Source organism: Fistularia commersonii, chromosome 32 (genome assembly GCF_037954325.1).
Source record: "Fistularia commersonii isolate RoL2024-O1a breed Wild chromosome 32, RoL_Fcom_v1.0, whole genome shotgun sequence".
NCBI lineage: Eukaryota > Metazoa > Chordata > Actinopteri > Syngnathiformes > Fistulariidae > Fistularia > Fistularia commersonii.
Genome location: NC_141315.1, coordinates 4,290,014 through 4,307,683, shown reverse-complemented (window position 1 = coordinate 4,307,683; position 17,670 = coordinate 4,290,014). Strand labels below are relative to the sequence as shown.

Sequence of the window (17,670 nt, the reverse complement as noted above, 5' to 3'; positions counted from 1 at the left end):
AAGTTCACAAAACAATAATGGCTTCAAAAATATATTCAAACATGTACCATCAAGTACTGATAATACAGAATAATGCAGATACACATTTATATTGTATATCTTTCTTGGTAAAAAAGAAAAATATATATATTGCATATTTTATACAGAAAACATCACAACAGTCCCAATATCTTCATTTAAGTTACCTCTTGAATATACAAACATGAAAGAGCATCTTGGTCTGGTCACTTCACTCATGGATTTTGTTCCAACAAGTTGAGCAAAGACAGACGCGTTTTTTTTTTTTTTTTTGTTTGTTTGTTGTTTTTTTTTTTGACTTCCTATTCACAGTTGGTAAGATAATTTGTTCATAGTTAAGGCTTTAAATGGATATTTCCATAGTGATAACGCTTATTGAACCCAGCAAATACAAAGTACTTGTCTCTAACGAGAGATACTATTGAACATTTTCAGCACAGTGAGGGTCTTATACAGAGTCACAGTGTCACAAAACTGTTCAAAGCATTATTATAAAATTATAAAATGTCCCTGTTACATTAAAGGGGAGGCTGGGCTGATCGTGTTATTGTACACGGCGGCAGTAGTAGCCAAGGACTTTGCATTTTTCACACAGGTGCTGTGGATGCTCCTTGCTCTGGTCTGACACATCCAGCCCATCAGGTTTCTCCAGAGGACGCTGGAAAAGAGAGGCAGGATCACTGAGATCTCAGAGATGTAACGGGGATCACAATTACAGCCTTAGTATTGTTTCATGGAAGTTTAGGAAGTTAATCCCAGATGATCCTGACTTGTTTCTCTACTTTTATACATGATAGATCACTCATAACTTGTAAATCCAGTAAAGTGGCTGAATGTTTTGCCATCAGAATTACATGAGAGTCTGTAAAGTCAATAGAAAGATTGGTTTCACCAGAGGACTGTGTGCTCATCAGCTCTACTGAGGAAACTTAAAAACACTCAAGGAGAGTCACAGGCTGCAATGAGGTCATTGAAACCCAGTCTTTAGGGGAAGGGGGTGGTATTTCAGAAATACGCTTGAGTTGAGATGACAAACACAGGCAGAAAAATCAGACGAGAAGTGTAAACCTCTCCAATAGTATATGGTAACTGGATAAATATTTTGGTTGTTGGGTCACCAGCGATCATTTGTCATCCTGTTGCTTAATTATGATGATTTATCGTTTCTTTCAACTATAGAAAAAATAAAAGCCAAAGTTTTAAAATGTAGAGCAAAAAATAGCTTCTGACACTAATTGTCTTTTTTTATACTGAATGCATTACTACACAGAAGAATACGATTTCAAAACTATAAGAAAATGGATATCTGTTAAGTGTTATACAACCTGCTATCGCAAGGATTTCACAGGCTCAGTCTACATCTAAACCTGGTAAATAAAGCTGGGACACAGACGACTAGGCATCTAGCCAAGGATTCACTGAGCCCCTGTGTGAATTATATATTTGAGTGCATCCTTAATAATGAGGAAAAAGGCAATTGTAAATTAGAAAAGGCATATTTTTTCCCTAATTATCAAGATGGGGAAAAATGCAAGATATCCTAAAATGTGCAGTAAATCAGCTGGAGTCAGGAAAAGTATAAGAAACTCTTGATTTGCTGAACATCCCAAACACTATTTTAAAAACACTCTTGCTTTTTGCATAAAGAACTGCTCTTGGGCTTTTGGGAGCTGTGGTAGCATGTTGCTGAATGACATTTTGGCCTTATTAGGAAAGATGACAGAATTCTGTTGGATGTTTTGAATGTCCTGTTACCTGCTTGTGAGGGTAAACATTGATGTGACACTTGATACACTCCTGTCCCATGTTGGCCCAGGAGTTCCCGCTCATCCACTTCCTTTTGCATTTAGGGCATTTGTATTCACCAAAACACCTCTTCTTCCCCTGGTATGGTGTCAGGCCTTCGCCTTTAGGTCGAGCCTGAAACAAAATGTATAGAACAATATGATAAACACATTTTTCCACAATATAGCTGAAGGCAGTTGTTTCAAAATGTAACGTTTCTCTTCGGCTTCGGAAGCACATTTGGTTTTTGCCTCTCACCAATTTTGAGTTAGGGGAAATGGCTGACTTATTTGGTTTCTTTGGATGGCAGCCAATTTAAAGCTCAGGATGATTAGAACGGGAAGTGATAGCGGCCCCATTGGTGGTCAAGAGGTTTGGTTTATGGAGTTTATGGAGTGGTTTTGTCTCAGAACTGACATTCTTAGTTATGTGACTATCAAAGTAACATAGAAAACAGCTCATTTTCCCTTGATGGCATTTCTGGAAAGTGAAGCTTATATTTCAAAGAACCCCTCCTTATCTTATCTCAACGGCAGATGCAGAGTGATGGAACAGAAATGTAGAGGTCAGTAGAAAATAAATTCATAAAATAACATAAGTATTTAGATAATTATTTCAATGATGCTTGGGTTATATGGCTGTTGTTGAGTCAAATTTATATGTAACACAGAAAAATAAGTCTCAGCTTTCATTCTCCAGCTGTGTTCTCAAGGGACCGTAAGGAGGCCCGCGCCTGTGGGGGGACCAATGGGAGAGGCCTCCCTGCTGTAGGACAAATACCTCAGGCTCTCAGTCATCCCACCCATCTGGCCCAGAACCACCAATCAGGACACAAAGATCTATGCAAGGAGGAAATAAAACCCAGATGAACTCTGCACTTTTAAATCATGACAAAATCCTAAAGCCATCTCAACAAAATCATCTCAACGAGACTGGGTTTAATTACAAACGCCTCAGTTAAAAAGTAGAACAGCCAAAACGAAAAACCTAATCAATACCATTAAACTGAGACGTATATCGATACGCAACACAAATGTGTTTAATGCGCTAAAGGTCAAAAACAACTTCCCCTACAAGCAACTTTGAAGCACTCAAGGATCGCATTTGCAGCGCTTCACTGACGCAAAGCATTGTGGGAGGCCACTTTTGGAGAAGCCCTCCTCTAAAGTCGCAACAGGGAGAAGAGGCAGAGCATCATCTTCCTGAGGGAGGAAACAGCTTTCACTATACAGAAAAAGCATAACAAACTACACAACGTTTGCAGCTAAGAGGGCACTGAAGGGCATCACACACTTCAGAGTTTCCATAGGCCCCATCAAAGAATGTGTCACCGACAACCAACAAACCAACCTTTTTGTGCAAATGGATACTTTTATGACAAGCAGGAAATTTTGAGTGAACACATGAAAAATGCACCAATTCCTCTTTAAACCATCTGCATGTGTGACACAAGTGATTGTTTTACCCTTTTTCGACAATGCAATCGGGGCGTTGACCTTTTGGGATGTCTCAAACGTTTTTTGGAAGAACAGGAAATACTAGAAAATACGTTAGAATTTGAAGAGCTTTTTTTATTTTGCAGTCTGAGGAAGCAGCAACTTGCTTGTTCAATAAGGGGATAAAGTTTGCTGCATTAAAACTGGTTGCAGTAGTAGTATAGTCATAAAAAAATCATCAATCGATCATAAGGTTTTGCTTTAATATATAACATTAAACTTGTTAGATCTGTGCTAGCTTGGGGACTTTTACAATTAATCGCTGTTTTTTGTGAAAACCAAGGTTTAAATTGTACAGTCTTGTTTTTTATGTGCATATAGCATTACTAATACTAATGTTTTGGATTTTTTACCATCGTAATCTAGGATGTGCTAATGCTTGTTAATTCGCAACAAAACCGAATAAATATGAGGCATGTTGGAATTTGAATGTGAACTGTGGTCAGCATGCCTGCAGCAATTTTCATGCTTCTGCAGCCAAAGTTTGAAACATTGGGCGCCCGTCCACAAATGTCAGTCTCATAATGGCTCTTAAGTGAATCAAATAGAGGACTTAAATTTTTTTACCTGTAAGTTTAAGAACTTTTTACTATTATACTTCTACAAACATACTAAAAAATTTTGACTATGTTTGTTGCAATTGCAATAAACCATCTAAGTAACGTATATGAATTTCACAGAAATGCATCCAGCCCTTGACTGTGGTTGGAGCGATAGGTATTTTAAAAAAAGACATCAAGGATAGACAGCAGGGTTCAAGTCACTTGACTTGGCAGAAAGCCTGGCTTGAGTCACTTTACTTGGACTTTGGCTAAACATTTCTCTTTTCACAGGGGATTTGAGTGAGAACCGAGGGACTCACTTGGTGCTTGCAAAAGAATAACTCGCTCCCACAAAAGGCTTTTCGAGGCCCATTTGGTGAAAAATTAACATTGGCACATGTGGAAAAAGAATCTACAAGGGTGTTTTGAAAAGCCTTGAAGCAAAAACACCCTGTATTGCTTTTGCGGTGTAAGAAAGATAAATAAATTATTGTCATTATAACACACCCCACACCGAAACTGTGGAACTTGCATCACCCCCATAGTGGGTTTACAGCAGATAAGCTTGGCTCAGGCCTTCTTGCCCAGTAAGAGAGGCCTGGGAGGTTGGCTGCCTCCTTCAGCTATCATCTGGAAACCATCAGGATAAACAATGGACTACCCCCCTCCCAAACACACACACACACACACACACACACACACTTACACATGCACACACCTTCCCTTCTCCATTCCTCTTGCCCTCCCTCACTTTCCCCCCCCACTTCCACGCCCCCCCATGAGACATTCATTCTGGAGAACACAGGAACCTCAAGCTTGTTGGTTTCCGTGTGGTCAATTGCTTCACACACAACACTTTCTCTCTAGCCGGGGGTTCATGTCGGCCTCACGCAGAATCAGGGCAAAGAGAAAAAAGTCATTTTGGCCCCCACAACAATAGATCTTTAATTATTTACAACCTCATTTTCTTTTTTTTTCCCCCAGTTGCTCTACGAGGGCTTAAAACAACAAATGGTAATTTTCATTTTATTTATCTTTAGTATCTTTAGTAAGTATTTTATTACTTTGGAAAGCAGGGTATTTTTTTTCTCTTTTATTTTTTTTTATCCAAAGTAGCATGAAACGATTAGTAAAGTGAAAACAGAACTGCAGTAATTGTGCTTATGTCAATCACTTGTGAAACTGAAAGCCATGTACACCCAAAAAAGGAAAAACCCACAGGTTTAAAGACTCACCACTGCAACATAAATTGGACTTTTGCGAATTGTCATGCTGCAAACACAATTAAAAAAGTTATTACATATGGAGTGGTAAGGTATGTCAACTCTGACATGCCTTTGGTTTGTTTTTGACAGCTGTTCCTGGGCTTACATACATGCTGAAGTCAGCATTCACAAAGCTTTAAATGAAAAAGGAGATTCTCTGACTACACTCAACAGGAAGATAAGCACAGGCCGCAGAGCTGCAAATGCGAGAAAACACGACGGAAGACAATTCCCTGCCCGGTGAGCCCAACTTGTGTCTTATTTTGCACAATAGCACTTCCTGTTTTCCGTAACGTAGCAGAGCCAAATGGTCCACTCACAATATAATCAAAGCGTCAAATATTTCCTCAAACAGAGCCAAACTACTTTCTTCAGTAAAATATTATACACATCTGTAAAAAGTCATGCATTAATTCTGCGATCCACTGAAATATGACTGAATACAAACAACAGACAGACAAAGAGCAGATGATCGATTTTCTGTTTTCCATCATGGCTTCTCAGATGTCCGGTTTTACAGAAACATTCCCACGCAAACGGTATATATCTCAGCACTAATTTCACACAATCTGCTGCTTTCTTAGAAGGAGGGATTAATATCTCCCAGTACACACTGAGTTTGAGCCAGAGTCAGCCTAAGCTCCATTCTTGGCCACGGTAAAGCTGACGACATATGCAGCTGTATACAGGGATTATGTTTCGCCGTGAGTGAATGACAGGGGCAGGCGGGCTGGCAGACAAATGCAACGGCAAAGCAATCTGTGCTTTTGTTATAAACAAAGCTAAGTGAGATTCAAGAAATAGGCCTCAAAATTTTATGTCTGACATGGGGCTGGAAAGTAATTCCTAGTTCCCCAAAGTGGTTGAAGTGATTGATGAAATTGTTTAATATGACACATGAAAACAAGGGAAGGCATTGGAAGACCCTGCACTGCGTCTTATTGCTAAGTGGCATTTAAGTGTGTCTCTAAGTGATGACACTTTGCATAACAGACTATTTCCTGCCCCTGCTTCGCGTCCAATCTTCCATCTTCACTCTGAAAGTGAGCCCGTCAGCTTTAGGTTGGGGGGGACCCATTAAGCAAATAAACTCCATAATATTTACTCCATAACAGTCACTTAACAAATTCACTAAATTCTCCAAAAGAAGTGACTATGTGTTGGCAAATATGGGTTCCGTTTCATAATTTCTAGCAGTGGTACCACATTCCTTGATCAAAAATCGGCCTCACCATCATCATCTCTCATTAGAGGAGGCCAGTATTACTTATGAACAGTGTTTCATTTAAGATAGATAAATACATGAAATAAAGAGTAAGAATTGTGTTACAGTCACATGGTTAGCGTCGAGCCATTCGGATTTTTCTTTTACTTTCTTTTTCTTTTTTTTGAATGATGGAAAGAAGATTGTTGAAAGGGGGAATGGTATCATTTTGCAATGGACTCTGGAACTGATTATGTGATTAGGAACGTTTTACGAGAACGTTCACTGAAAGGTCTTGTACATTTGCCTTTTTCCATTTTTCCATCAATTTATTGATTGATTTTCTGCGTTGACTTATATGTTTCATTGTCATGATTAATCTTGTCACTGGCTACTTTGGTTGCAACCTTTAAAACATCTTATAGAAGAATATTTTCCGAAAAGTAAATAGACTAATTGAATAATCGGCATGTTTATGGTCACGGTTGAATTCCGTGGCTCTTTCCTTTCTTCTTTCTCCGTCCTTTATGCTCACACTTGGACCCGATCATTCTCTCATGTTTATGAGCACGATCACATAGTTTTGTGACCACATCGTGCACTGGGTGTGACGCTATTGCAATGACAACATCTGTTTGTTGCCAAGAAGACTTAAAAACCTGACAAAGTCCCCGCCCAAGGTACGTGTAAGTGATGGCATCACATTTCCCAGTGACATTTGCAGAGATTTGATCTGATTATGAATTATTATTAGACAAATACAAAATCATCACTGGAGTTGTAAAAATATGAAAAAATATTTCATTGTTATTTTGAGTAGCTAATTGTGACAACAATACGCACAACCATATGCAGTACAAGCAAAATCCGTAGAGCAGAGAGGATCCCTGTCTGGAGTTGCCATGTAACCGCTATTTATATAATACAGTGGATTTTCTTCACATAGAATGAAAGAGATTATTGATTTAGGCTTGCGAAATGTCATCCTTTTTCCTCCACAAAGCATGAATACTTCCATCTTGACCCAGTGTTGACATGTAGTCAACATGCAAGTGGTCGTTTCACTGGCGGTTTGAAACTACTCCAACGGAATTCTCCGACGGCATTTCATTAAAATAGTACATATAGCACTGTATTACGGACGATGGACGATATGAAATGCGACTGGGATTTGCGTCCAGGCGTTTTATTAAGTCTGTCATCAATCAAACCTGCTCATACTTTTCAACTATGCAAGGAATGAAATCTTCTATGGAATAATAAAGAAAAAAATATGATTTTTGAGCACATGTTTGAGGTGTTATTTAACTACATTGAAAATAAAGGTGTGTTTCGGTGCAATTAAAGTCACTCGTCACTTTATCACCGGCACCCTTCATTTTATTCAGAAATCGGGGGAAAACTTGAGAACATGCAACCAACGATAAATCAATTAACAATAGGAAAGGGGATTTTTTTTTTTTCTTAGAAGAAAAAAGGAAGCCACAGAGAAACTGATGACTGTGTCATTCTTTAGATATGTTTTATAGCTTTGAATAGATGACAATTCCACTGTTTGGCCAAGCCAGTCTATCTACCCCACATTCCAAAGTTTCCTCTATCTTACTCGTCTTTCTCAGCAGATGATCTAGCCAGAGGCAACAGCTCTCGCCGGGCAGATAAGACATTTATCACCAGTGAAAACATCAGGACCAAAGCAGCTCTAAGTGTTGTTTGAGATTCAACAGGAACTGTGAAATATATCACCTCACCTTGTAGGAGTACAGAGCTGACTCTGAAACCACAATATAAGCGTCGCAATTATCATATTTGAAATGAGATATTACTGGGAGAAAGATCTAAAAATGTGCTGTCAGATATTAAGAAAATATAAGTTTATAAGCCATCAGCCTACTGATGGAATATTCCAGGCACATATTACCATCATGGTAGAAATCTCTTTCTGGTTACTTAATGCTTAACAACTATACTATGGCAAAGAACATGTTGCTCCCCGACAAGTTTTCTTTTGTTAGTAATCGAGTCATTTACTAGATGTTTTCTCAATAATGTATTAGAATAATACGATACAGTGTAAGAATGTAATTTCTTTATGCACACATTCCAGGCCGTTTCCCACTGCTAATGGAAGGCTGTGTTATTGTCTGAAAAAAAAAGAATAGTTTTCCATGCTGACAGTGATAAGACCTCTGGAGGTCACCGAACCCAGTTAAGAAACAATTCAGGAGATGATCTTCAGTAAAACCGCAACTTATCATTTTAAAGTTCAAAATTGATCTGTGCTTCCACATTATCATCCTGTTAGTGGCTCGGGGCACATAATTAGGTTTTTATTCCTCTGTGAATGCACAGAAGAGCCTGAATATTGCCTAAAATAATACTTTGGGAGGGGATTTAAGACAGTTTTGAGATCAAAATTGATAAGTGCAGTTGCCTATAAATTTTCATTCAAAAAGCATCTATATGGAATTTATGTCAAAGACCTTGTATTGCACATTATCTACACATTGTGCCCACTTACAATGGGGCAAAAAAATATTTAGTCAGCAAACCAACTGTGCAAGTTCTCCCACTTAAAAACATGAAAGGCCTGTAATTTTCATGATAAGTACAATTCAACTATGAGAGACAAAATGAGAAAAAAAAAAAAAAAAACAGAAAAATCAGTCTGATTTTTAAAGAATTTTATTTGCAAATTATGGTGGAAAAAAAGGATTTGGTCAATCAGAAAAGTTCTTGTCAATACCTGTTATATACCCTTTGTTGGCAATGATAAAAGGTCAAACACTTTCAGTAGTCTTCGCAAGGTTTTCACGCACCGTTGCTGGTATTTTGGCTCATTCCTCCATGCAGATCTCCTCTGGAGCAGTGATGTTTTGGGGCTGTCGCTGGACAATGCAGACTTTCAACTCCCTCCAAAGCCTTTCAATGGGGTTGAGACCTGGAGACTGGCTAGGCCACTCCAAGACCTTGAAATGCTTCTCATGAAGCCACCCCTTCGTTGCCCAGGCGGTGTGTTTGGGATCATTGTCATGCTGAAAGACCCAGCCACGTTTCATCTTCAATGCCCAATCTGATGGAAGGAGGTTTTCACTCGAAATCTCACGATACGTGGTCCTGTTCATTCTTTCCTTTCCACGGTCATCTTGTTCTCTTTGCAGAAAAACAGCCCCAAAGCATGATGTTTCTACCCCCATGCTTCACAGTAGGTATGGTGTTATTTGGATGCGACTCAGCATTCTTTCTCCTCCAAACACAAGTTGAATTTCTACCAAAAAGCTCTATTTTGGTTTCATTTGACCATAGGACATTCTGCCAATCCTCTTCTGGATCATCCAAATGCTCTCGAGCAAACTTCAGACGGGCCTGGACATGTACTGGCTTAAGCAGGGGGACACGTCTGGCACTGCAGGATTTGAGTCCCTGGCGTCATAGTGTGTTACTGATGGTAGCCTTTGTCACTTTGGTCCCGGCTCTCTGCAGGTCATTCACTAGGTCCCCCCGTGTGTTTCTGGGATTTTTGCTCACCGTTCTTGTGATCATTTTGACCCCACGGGGTGAGATCTTGCGTGGATCGAGGGAGATTATCAGTGGTCTTGTATGTCTTCCATTTTCTAATAATTGCTCCCACAGTTGATTTCTTCACACCAAGCTGCTTACCTATTGCAGATTCAGTCTTCCCAGCCTGGTGCAGGGCTACAATATTGTTTCTGGTGTCCTTTGACAGCTCTTTGGTCTTGGCCATAGTGGAGTTTGGAGTGTTTGTTTGAGGTTGTGGACAGGTGTCTTTTCTACTGATAACCAGTTCAAATAGGTGCCATCAATACATGTAACGTGTGGAGGACAGATGAGCCTCTTAAAGGAGAGGTTACAGGTCCGTAAGAGCCAGAAATCTTGCTTGTTTATAGGTGACCAAATGCTTGTTTTTCTGAGGAATTTACCAATTAATTCACTAAAAATCCTACAATGTGATTTCCTGGATTATTTCCCCCCATTCTGTCTCTCATAGTAGAAGTGCACCTATGATGAAAATGACAAGCGTCTCATCTTTTTAAGTGGGAGAACTTGCACAGTTGATGGCTGACTAAATACTTTTTGCTCCACAGTATATGCATGCACAATAGTTGTGTTATCCAGTTTTTTGACAAATATTTTGGCAAGTTGTTTGATTGACCTATCTCATAAAAAGATTAGCAGTAATCCAGGTCATACCCAGACTTGATAACTCTTATTGTGGCAAATGTTATTTTGGCTTCTCAGCAGATTATCTGTTTCCATCTGGCCTTGTCCTCTGCATCGTCCTCTGTCACACCCACTAACATCGAGACTTGCTGAATTTCTTGAACTTCTAATCAAAGAGGATTTTTCAGTAAAATAAAGAAATCAAGGTAGTTCAAATCAAGTTCATTTGCCCCAACAACACTGATTTGGGCATCTTTGTCAAAAATTGCATTTGAATGGGTTTCAATGGGCAAAGGAAAGAAATGCAGTTCAGGATTTTGATTAATGTCATGGTATGACAGCAAGCTCTGAACTAAAGTGTCTTGGTCCTTGAAGAGACAATATGCAACAAGGAAATGCCTCAGTTCTGATGTCACAAGTTTATCCGTCTAAATGTGTTTATCAGGGCAGTCTTCTTCCTTCTTTTCAAACATAATTCAACTATAACTGTTATACACCGCGTTTCCAAAAACACATGTGACATATCTAAGAGCTGCTCACTGGCCCTTTAAGTAAATGTCCGACAGATGCTCCTCTGCACACACGGTCAAACACACAGGGACGGAGATGACTGAAGCCAAGCAGAGCTGAGCGAACAATACGGCCTAACTTCCTGACCTCTGCTTCCACGGCTCCTCTGAAGAAACAATGCTCCCCTTTTACAGCCAAGGATCTTCCCACCATACACCCATTTACTTTCAGCACAGTGTAACTTGTGTATTCTCTACAGTAACCGAATTCAGCTACTTAATTGGCAAGTGCTGTGACCTGGGGTTCAAGGGGTTGACAACATCAGGTTTAAGTGAAACTGGCAGAAAGTTCTCCAATGAAAACGGTACTTAGGGTAGATGATGATTATCACAATAAGATTTTTACATTCAAACTTTTATAGGAAAACTAGTTTAACTTCCTGCAACAAATCATATAGTGAGACGTCAAACACATAACAGCGGTATAAAAGTCCTACAGTTTTCAGCCGTCCAGAAAACAAAGCAGCTTATTAGTTACAGCTTGAGAGGAACATTCAGCTCAAGCGAAGAGGCTTTTGTCATGATGACAGCTCCATAGTCTTTCCTTTGGCTCTCAAATATCAGAAACATATGATAAAATCTGACATCATCTTTCCAAAACAGAGTGGCAAAAAGCCAGCCAGAAGAAGTGTTTCCAGATTTTGAAGATTTTAAAGGGTGTGACTATTATGTAGAATCATAAATATCCCCCGCGTAATCCTTGGACATGTAAACCTCCTGAGGTTTACATGTTAACACGTAACTTGCCACCTGAGGCAAGTAACCCAATTCTGTGTCATGCTGTCAATAGGATGTTGACACAGGCATACCAAACACAGAGAGTATATTTCCCTCGAACCATCAAGCCTCCATAAAATGGTGCTTTTTTTCATAATACATAAAAACTAAGAGAAGAGAACATTGATAAGAGGCGCAAAATGTAAAAGTTTACATGAGTGCCATTAAACTGAGCAGAGCTGTAAAAGACCCTCAATATAACCACTTCCTGTGGTTTTCTCATCTTACTGAGCCATGACATTCTTTGATTCCTGTCCGCTGCAGCTCCGGTTCAAAGTTCTCAGCTGTGGAAGACTGAGCCATACAGTCCAAAGAAATGCAGCGTTATTAATATTCTTTTATATCGCTCCAGAACAACCCAGCTTATGCAATGTTGAAAGACATTGATTTATCAATATATTACAATAACGCTTTCATTCTTCTTTTGAAGGCCCTGTTGTTCAGAGACTGGTGTTTCACAGATCTACAGATTTGGTCCCTGCTCCAGATGGACAGCTTCTTTTGGCCACTCAGACTGAATGCATTCAGATTTAGCAAGTCTTTGAAAACATCTTTACTGACAGTTTCTGCAGCCACTGACTCGGGCTTCACAGATGTGAAAAGTTTAGGGCCATAGGCTCACTTCAAATGATTTTCTCCCCATTCCTCGCATTCCTCCTCTGTTCGTGTTTTCGCCTCAACAGCGCCAATCTTGTCCGCGTTGGCAGTTATGGAAGCAATAAGATTTTGAAGATGCGGCTGATCAAACTGTGCATCAAGGTCTGAGCTACAGCCAGGACAGATGTGAACTGACAGACATATTCCTCTTACATTTCTTACATTTCCACTGTTTTTCATTTTGGAAATGAGCTTGTTCGCTTGCTTGCTGACAGGTCGGCCTTGATCTATATTGTGTAATGTAAATATTTGGGTAGATGAAGCTAGCAGCCAGTTAGCTATGAGGAGGGGGCAGGGGGTTGAGGGCTAAAAATAGCAGGAAAAAAAAACTTTCCTGGCTTTCTCTGTCAGTAATAAACATGTCATATTTCCTTTGTTAAATCAAAGTAAATGTCAATATGAAAATGCAAAAATGTCTTTTTTAGGTCTGATCCCAGTTTGCTTTTTCCCATCTTATCCAGGCTTAATGTGTATCACTGCTTAAGGGCTAATTTACCGGCAAAGCAAACAAAAACATCATCATAAGTTACCGCATGAAAGCAAAAAAATAAAACCTTAAACACTTTACTCAAAGTGTAAAAACACACATTTAAAATGTTGTTTTTCTGTTGCTTATTTTTTTCCTCACTTAGGTACCCGACCTATCAACCTTGTATTGAAGGCTAAGCCATCAAATTCCCTGAAGTTAAAAATACAGAAAGAAAGGAGCTTCACATTGTCATATCTTTAATGTCCAAATGTGCTTCAACTTTTTCCTATGGGTTAAAGCTAAACAATAGCCACCTGTTTTTATAATCACAGATTAAAAAGAAAATCCCCTTTTTTTGCACTCGTTGAAACGTTCATTCTTTCTGAATAGGATTTATAAGACGCAAATGTTCCAAAGCCAACTCCGATCCAACACTCACCAGACAAGTGTTATGTAGAAACCCGAACTCTTCCATCCACAAGCGCAGAGATTTGACATTAGCGATTGGCCGCTTCTTTATAGAGTTTAATGTTCTGAGATCAAACATATTTCGACATTTATTTATTTTGGAATTCAATATTGTTCGAACAGACTAATTGGATTTTAAGGAGTTTTTTTTTTCCCCAATGACTTGATATCAGAAATAAATTATCTAGATTACACAAAATACTTCATGTTTTGCTACAAGTGAAGGGCAGCTCTTTGGTGTCTTGAAACATGTGGAGAGAATCAACATATCTGGTTTTGTAATACATCAGCAGATACCGAGGAATGTCTCTGCTCTCAGTCTACCGCCGAGTACAATATTTCTTTTTCTCTCTTTAACATTTCTGTAGAATTAACAAAGTGCCTCGGACCATTGAAGTTTTCTTTCAATCTTCTTGAAAGCAAAATTTGACAAAAAAAAAAAAAAGGAATCAATTTCATCTATGCACTTATTATTGACCAGTAATGGTTTGTCAGCTGTTTGAAGTTCTACTTTTTGCTACCTTGCTTCTTGGACACATCCTGTCCATCAGTCATCTGATTATTTCCATTACACCTAACAAATGTCAGGCATTTCCTTCTGAACATGATCAATGGCAAACTGCAGCTGCACATCAAGTAGCGGTAATATTTCTTTCGTGTTTAGAGTAGAGGTCGTGCCTAGTTCCACAGAGAAACCTATCATCTTTCATTAAGGCTCTGAGATTCAATCTGGCATCTGCTGCTCATTACCAACCTGCGGTGGTACATCTAACTCAAATATGTGCTGAGGAATCCATTTTATGCACATGAAAGAATACATGCCAAGCATTCTGGGGAGGAAGTTATAGTTTTCATACCATGAGAATTCTCTCCAAAAAAGGCATATAACTTTCATCTGGGATTCAGATCTTATTAGAGGTTTATGTTGATTTTTGTTTGTTTATCACAGACTCTTTCATGTTTGTCAGAACACAGTGAGTCTTGTAAAAGCCAGCTCAAATCATCGAAATTGTTCGCAGATGCCTCGATTTGTGCTCCTGCACCTGCTTGTTGGAAAGTATCTCTGGGACAACCCACACAGAACGTACCTGGGGGCAATCTTTAATGTAGTGTCCTTTGTTGAAGCAGAGGTGACACAGGTAGGTGGGTGGAGGTCTTTTGCTGGGTTTGCGTGTCTCCGGCGACAGGGAGAGGTCGGAGAAGTGGTCTGCCAGGCAACTCAGGCCCTCTACGATATTGTTCAGGGATCCATATGGTGAAGAGCTCTTGTAAAAATTATTGTTCAAGGCCTATCAAAGAATACAAGATGATCAAATTATTGGCACACAGATCCATGAGGATATAAATGTTAATAGTACAGTTCTATTAATACACTACGTATCATTTTCACTTAACCTTTCAGTGATGTTTCTGTAAACTAAACAATATATTCTATCAGATGAGGAAAATTCATCATACGTCATTAAAAGTTTGGTATTTCTGCTGGAAGGATAAGTTATTAATCCATACCATTTTTGTTATTCAACAATTGTTAAGTTATTGTCACAGCTTTGTACAAATGTATCTCCAAATACTGTTATGCCTGAGCACTGAAAGCCAGCGTGACGGCTCATCTCCCTGATTGATTTTCCTGCTCGTCTCTCTGACGGTGACTGACTATTTATTTCTGCAGATGTGCTGCCTTAACTGTATTTACTGTGAGGAAATAGTGTCCATGTCCTCATCAGAACAAATCATACATTCTTCAGTTTGTACAGCACAATTGGTACCATTGTGCCAGCTGAGTAGAAGGGTGCTATGGCACCACAGGGTGACTGCGAGGAACCGCCTGCAGACACTGGCTGTTTACACTGAAGGCATCACAGGAGGAGGATTGTGATTGGTTGCACAACTCCTGTGCACTGGATAATGTTCTGCATGGGACACCAAAACCACTGCATATTTGTGGCAAGTGTGCTGTGACAATATGTCATTAGACGTCTTTCATTTTGAAGGACAAATACTAATTTCTTCACTGAATTATTTGGGGCCAACTTTTAAACCACATCTCTTATTTACTTTATTTCCCCCCGCTGTCCCTGAACAGGTCAGAATTATAAAAGCCCCGGGTATAGCTCTTCCTCTGAGTAAGCAGAAGCTGACCAGAGTGAAACATTTAATAGAGAAAAAAAAAGAACACTTGTGAGAAGTCTTTCTCAACCTGCCATTCCTCTTCCAACTGCACGCTGACAGAACAGGCTGAACACACTCAGGCCCTATACCCGGGTACAAAACACATATTCATGCTACCCACTCACCTCAGTGCAACCTAAGGAAGGCATGCAGGTGAGGTTTGCTGTATGGGCAACAAAAATAGAGAAGGGATCTCTGGCACAACATAGTCTGCTTCCTAGGTGGACAGAGAAGGGGGATCTAACTCCTGCTCCTTGTGATTGACAATTTTATTGTGACACTTACAGCTTGGGACCTTTAACCATCAAGTCAGTTCATTTTTCATTTTGTAAAAGTGAACTTTTAAGTATGATCTTAGAGCCTGACAAGGAGAAGGTACATTTCAAAGACAAAGCCGTTACAAAATTTTAACAAAAAAAAACAAAAAAAAACAAAAACAAACGTTTCAAGTCGCGTATACTCAGGTGAATTCTACCTCACTCTTCAGGTGGAAGAAGTTGTTGAGATAGTTGGAGCTCAGATCGGCGGCGCTGCGCTTCTTGGAGCCGCTCCGGTCCTGGGGAGTAGAGTCCGGATCGGTCCTGAACGCATCAAACGCGCTGCTGGGCGCGTCCTGCAGCGACATGTAGACCCAGTTGAGCAGCTGTGCAGGTTGGTACACATGAGTCCCGGTCTCTATAGCAGACATCATGTTGGCTTTTGGATCAGCACCCTTAGAAACGCCGGATTTGGAGGAACGCACAGCTGCTTTCAGTCATACCCTCCCCGCCACTTTGGTTTCTGGAATGGGTGCGATCTCCGGGTCACCTGGGGAGCACAGGGGAACCCCGGTAACGGGACAGCAGTCCACCCGAGGGGGAGGGGAGGGGACTGTGCAAGGGAGAAGCGCAAAAGCCTGAATGGCAACGGGAGGCTGGAGGGCAGAGCAGCACTCAGGGCTGCGTCACCGCGAAAAGGAGGTCCAACTGCTGCTCGCCTCTCTCTGCTCAGAGAAATTATTTTTGCAAACCGTTACTGTAAATGGGTAAACTATCCCAACCCCAACTTACTGGATGTTGGGGAGTTTTAGATCTAATGATTTGAGATGTTTTAAAAAGATAAATATGGAGTTCATGTAGGATACGTGAGAAAAGAAAGGCTATCTTTGCTTATATAATGAAATCGGGGAAAATATGTATATATGTATATACGTGTGTGCATGGATGCATGTATGTATGGAACAGCTAAACAGGATACCTCATACTCCATTGTAAATGTCTTTTTTTCCCCACCAGAGGATCAGTCACTTGTCTATTAAACTTCTGTACAAAGACCAGAATCTGGTTCCAAATAATTTATCACATCACAGATTAAGCTAATCGGCCTGCTTCACTTTGCAAATGAAATATAAAATTTCCCCCCACTGAATATGGAAACAGCCTTATGGTGTCAAACATCATTTCACACAGTGAGACTCAACATTTGACGTCAGGAACAAGCTGAAAAACTGTTGTTGATTTTTTTTTTTAAACTTTGATATTGCGGTGAAATTTCTTAATATTACAGGTGTACGGTTCAATGTTGTTTTATTTGATACAGGTGCCTTTAATTGTGGAAAGAAAAAAAACGGCAAGAAGCATCGACTGTTATTAGAGATGCCAAGAAAGTAACTGTTAAATAAAGGGATTTGTCCACATGAGGCGCAGAGTCTGACATCCAAGTGTAACACTGCCATCTACTGGGCAGAGTTGATGCAGGACATTTAGTTTTTTTTCTCTTTATCTTTTTATTTTTTTTATTTTTTTACACAAGACAAATGGGATACTGCAGGCATGGTATTGATGTTGGCAGAAGCTATCGATGTGATGTATCCAACTTTCTTTGTAACCGATCGCGCTCGCTGTGGTGTTATTTACACCCAGCGTTTTACTGTTAACCCTCAAACTTGTCTTTTACTTTCTTCCACGAAACACTCACGAACACAAACAAGCAAATAGTGAAATGGACGTTGTGTCCGATGCGCGGGCGTCGATCGGACACGATCATCGGTAAATCAGCGTCAGACGGACTGACGGACAAAGTCCTGG

At 39.9% G+C, this 17,670-nt stretch overlaps 1 protein-coding gene across 1 annotated transcript; it reads right to left on the bottom strand.

The window, feature by feature from the left end:
- Nucleotides 1-273: 273 nt before the first annotated feature.
- LOC147215185 (zinc finger CCHC domain-containing protein 24-like) lies at nt 274-16,442 on the bottom strand. Its single transcript, XM_086139862.1, has 4 exons — nt 16,080-16,442; nt 14,521-14,721; nt 1,774-1,938; nt 274-676 (listed from the first exon to the last, which is right to left on the bottom strand). Exons 1-4 carry the CDS (start codon nt 16,293-16,295, stop codon nt 563-565), a joined length of 696 nt encoding a protein of 231 aa, XP_085995988.1. The 5' UTR covers nt 16,296-16,442; the 3' UTR covers nt 274-562.
- Nucleotides 16,443-17,670: the final 1,228 nt, after the last annotated feature.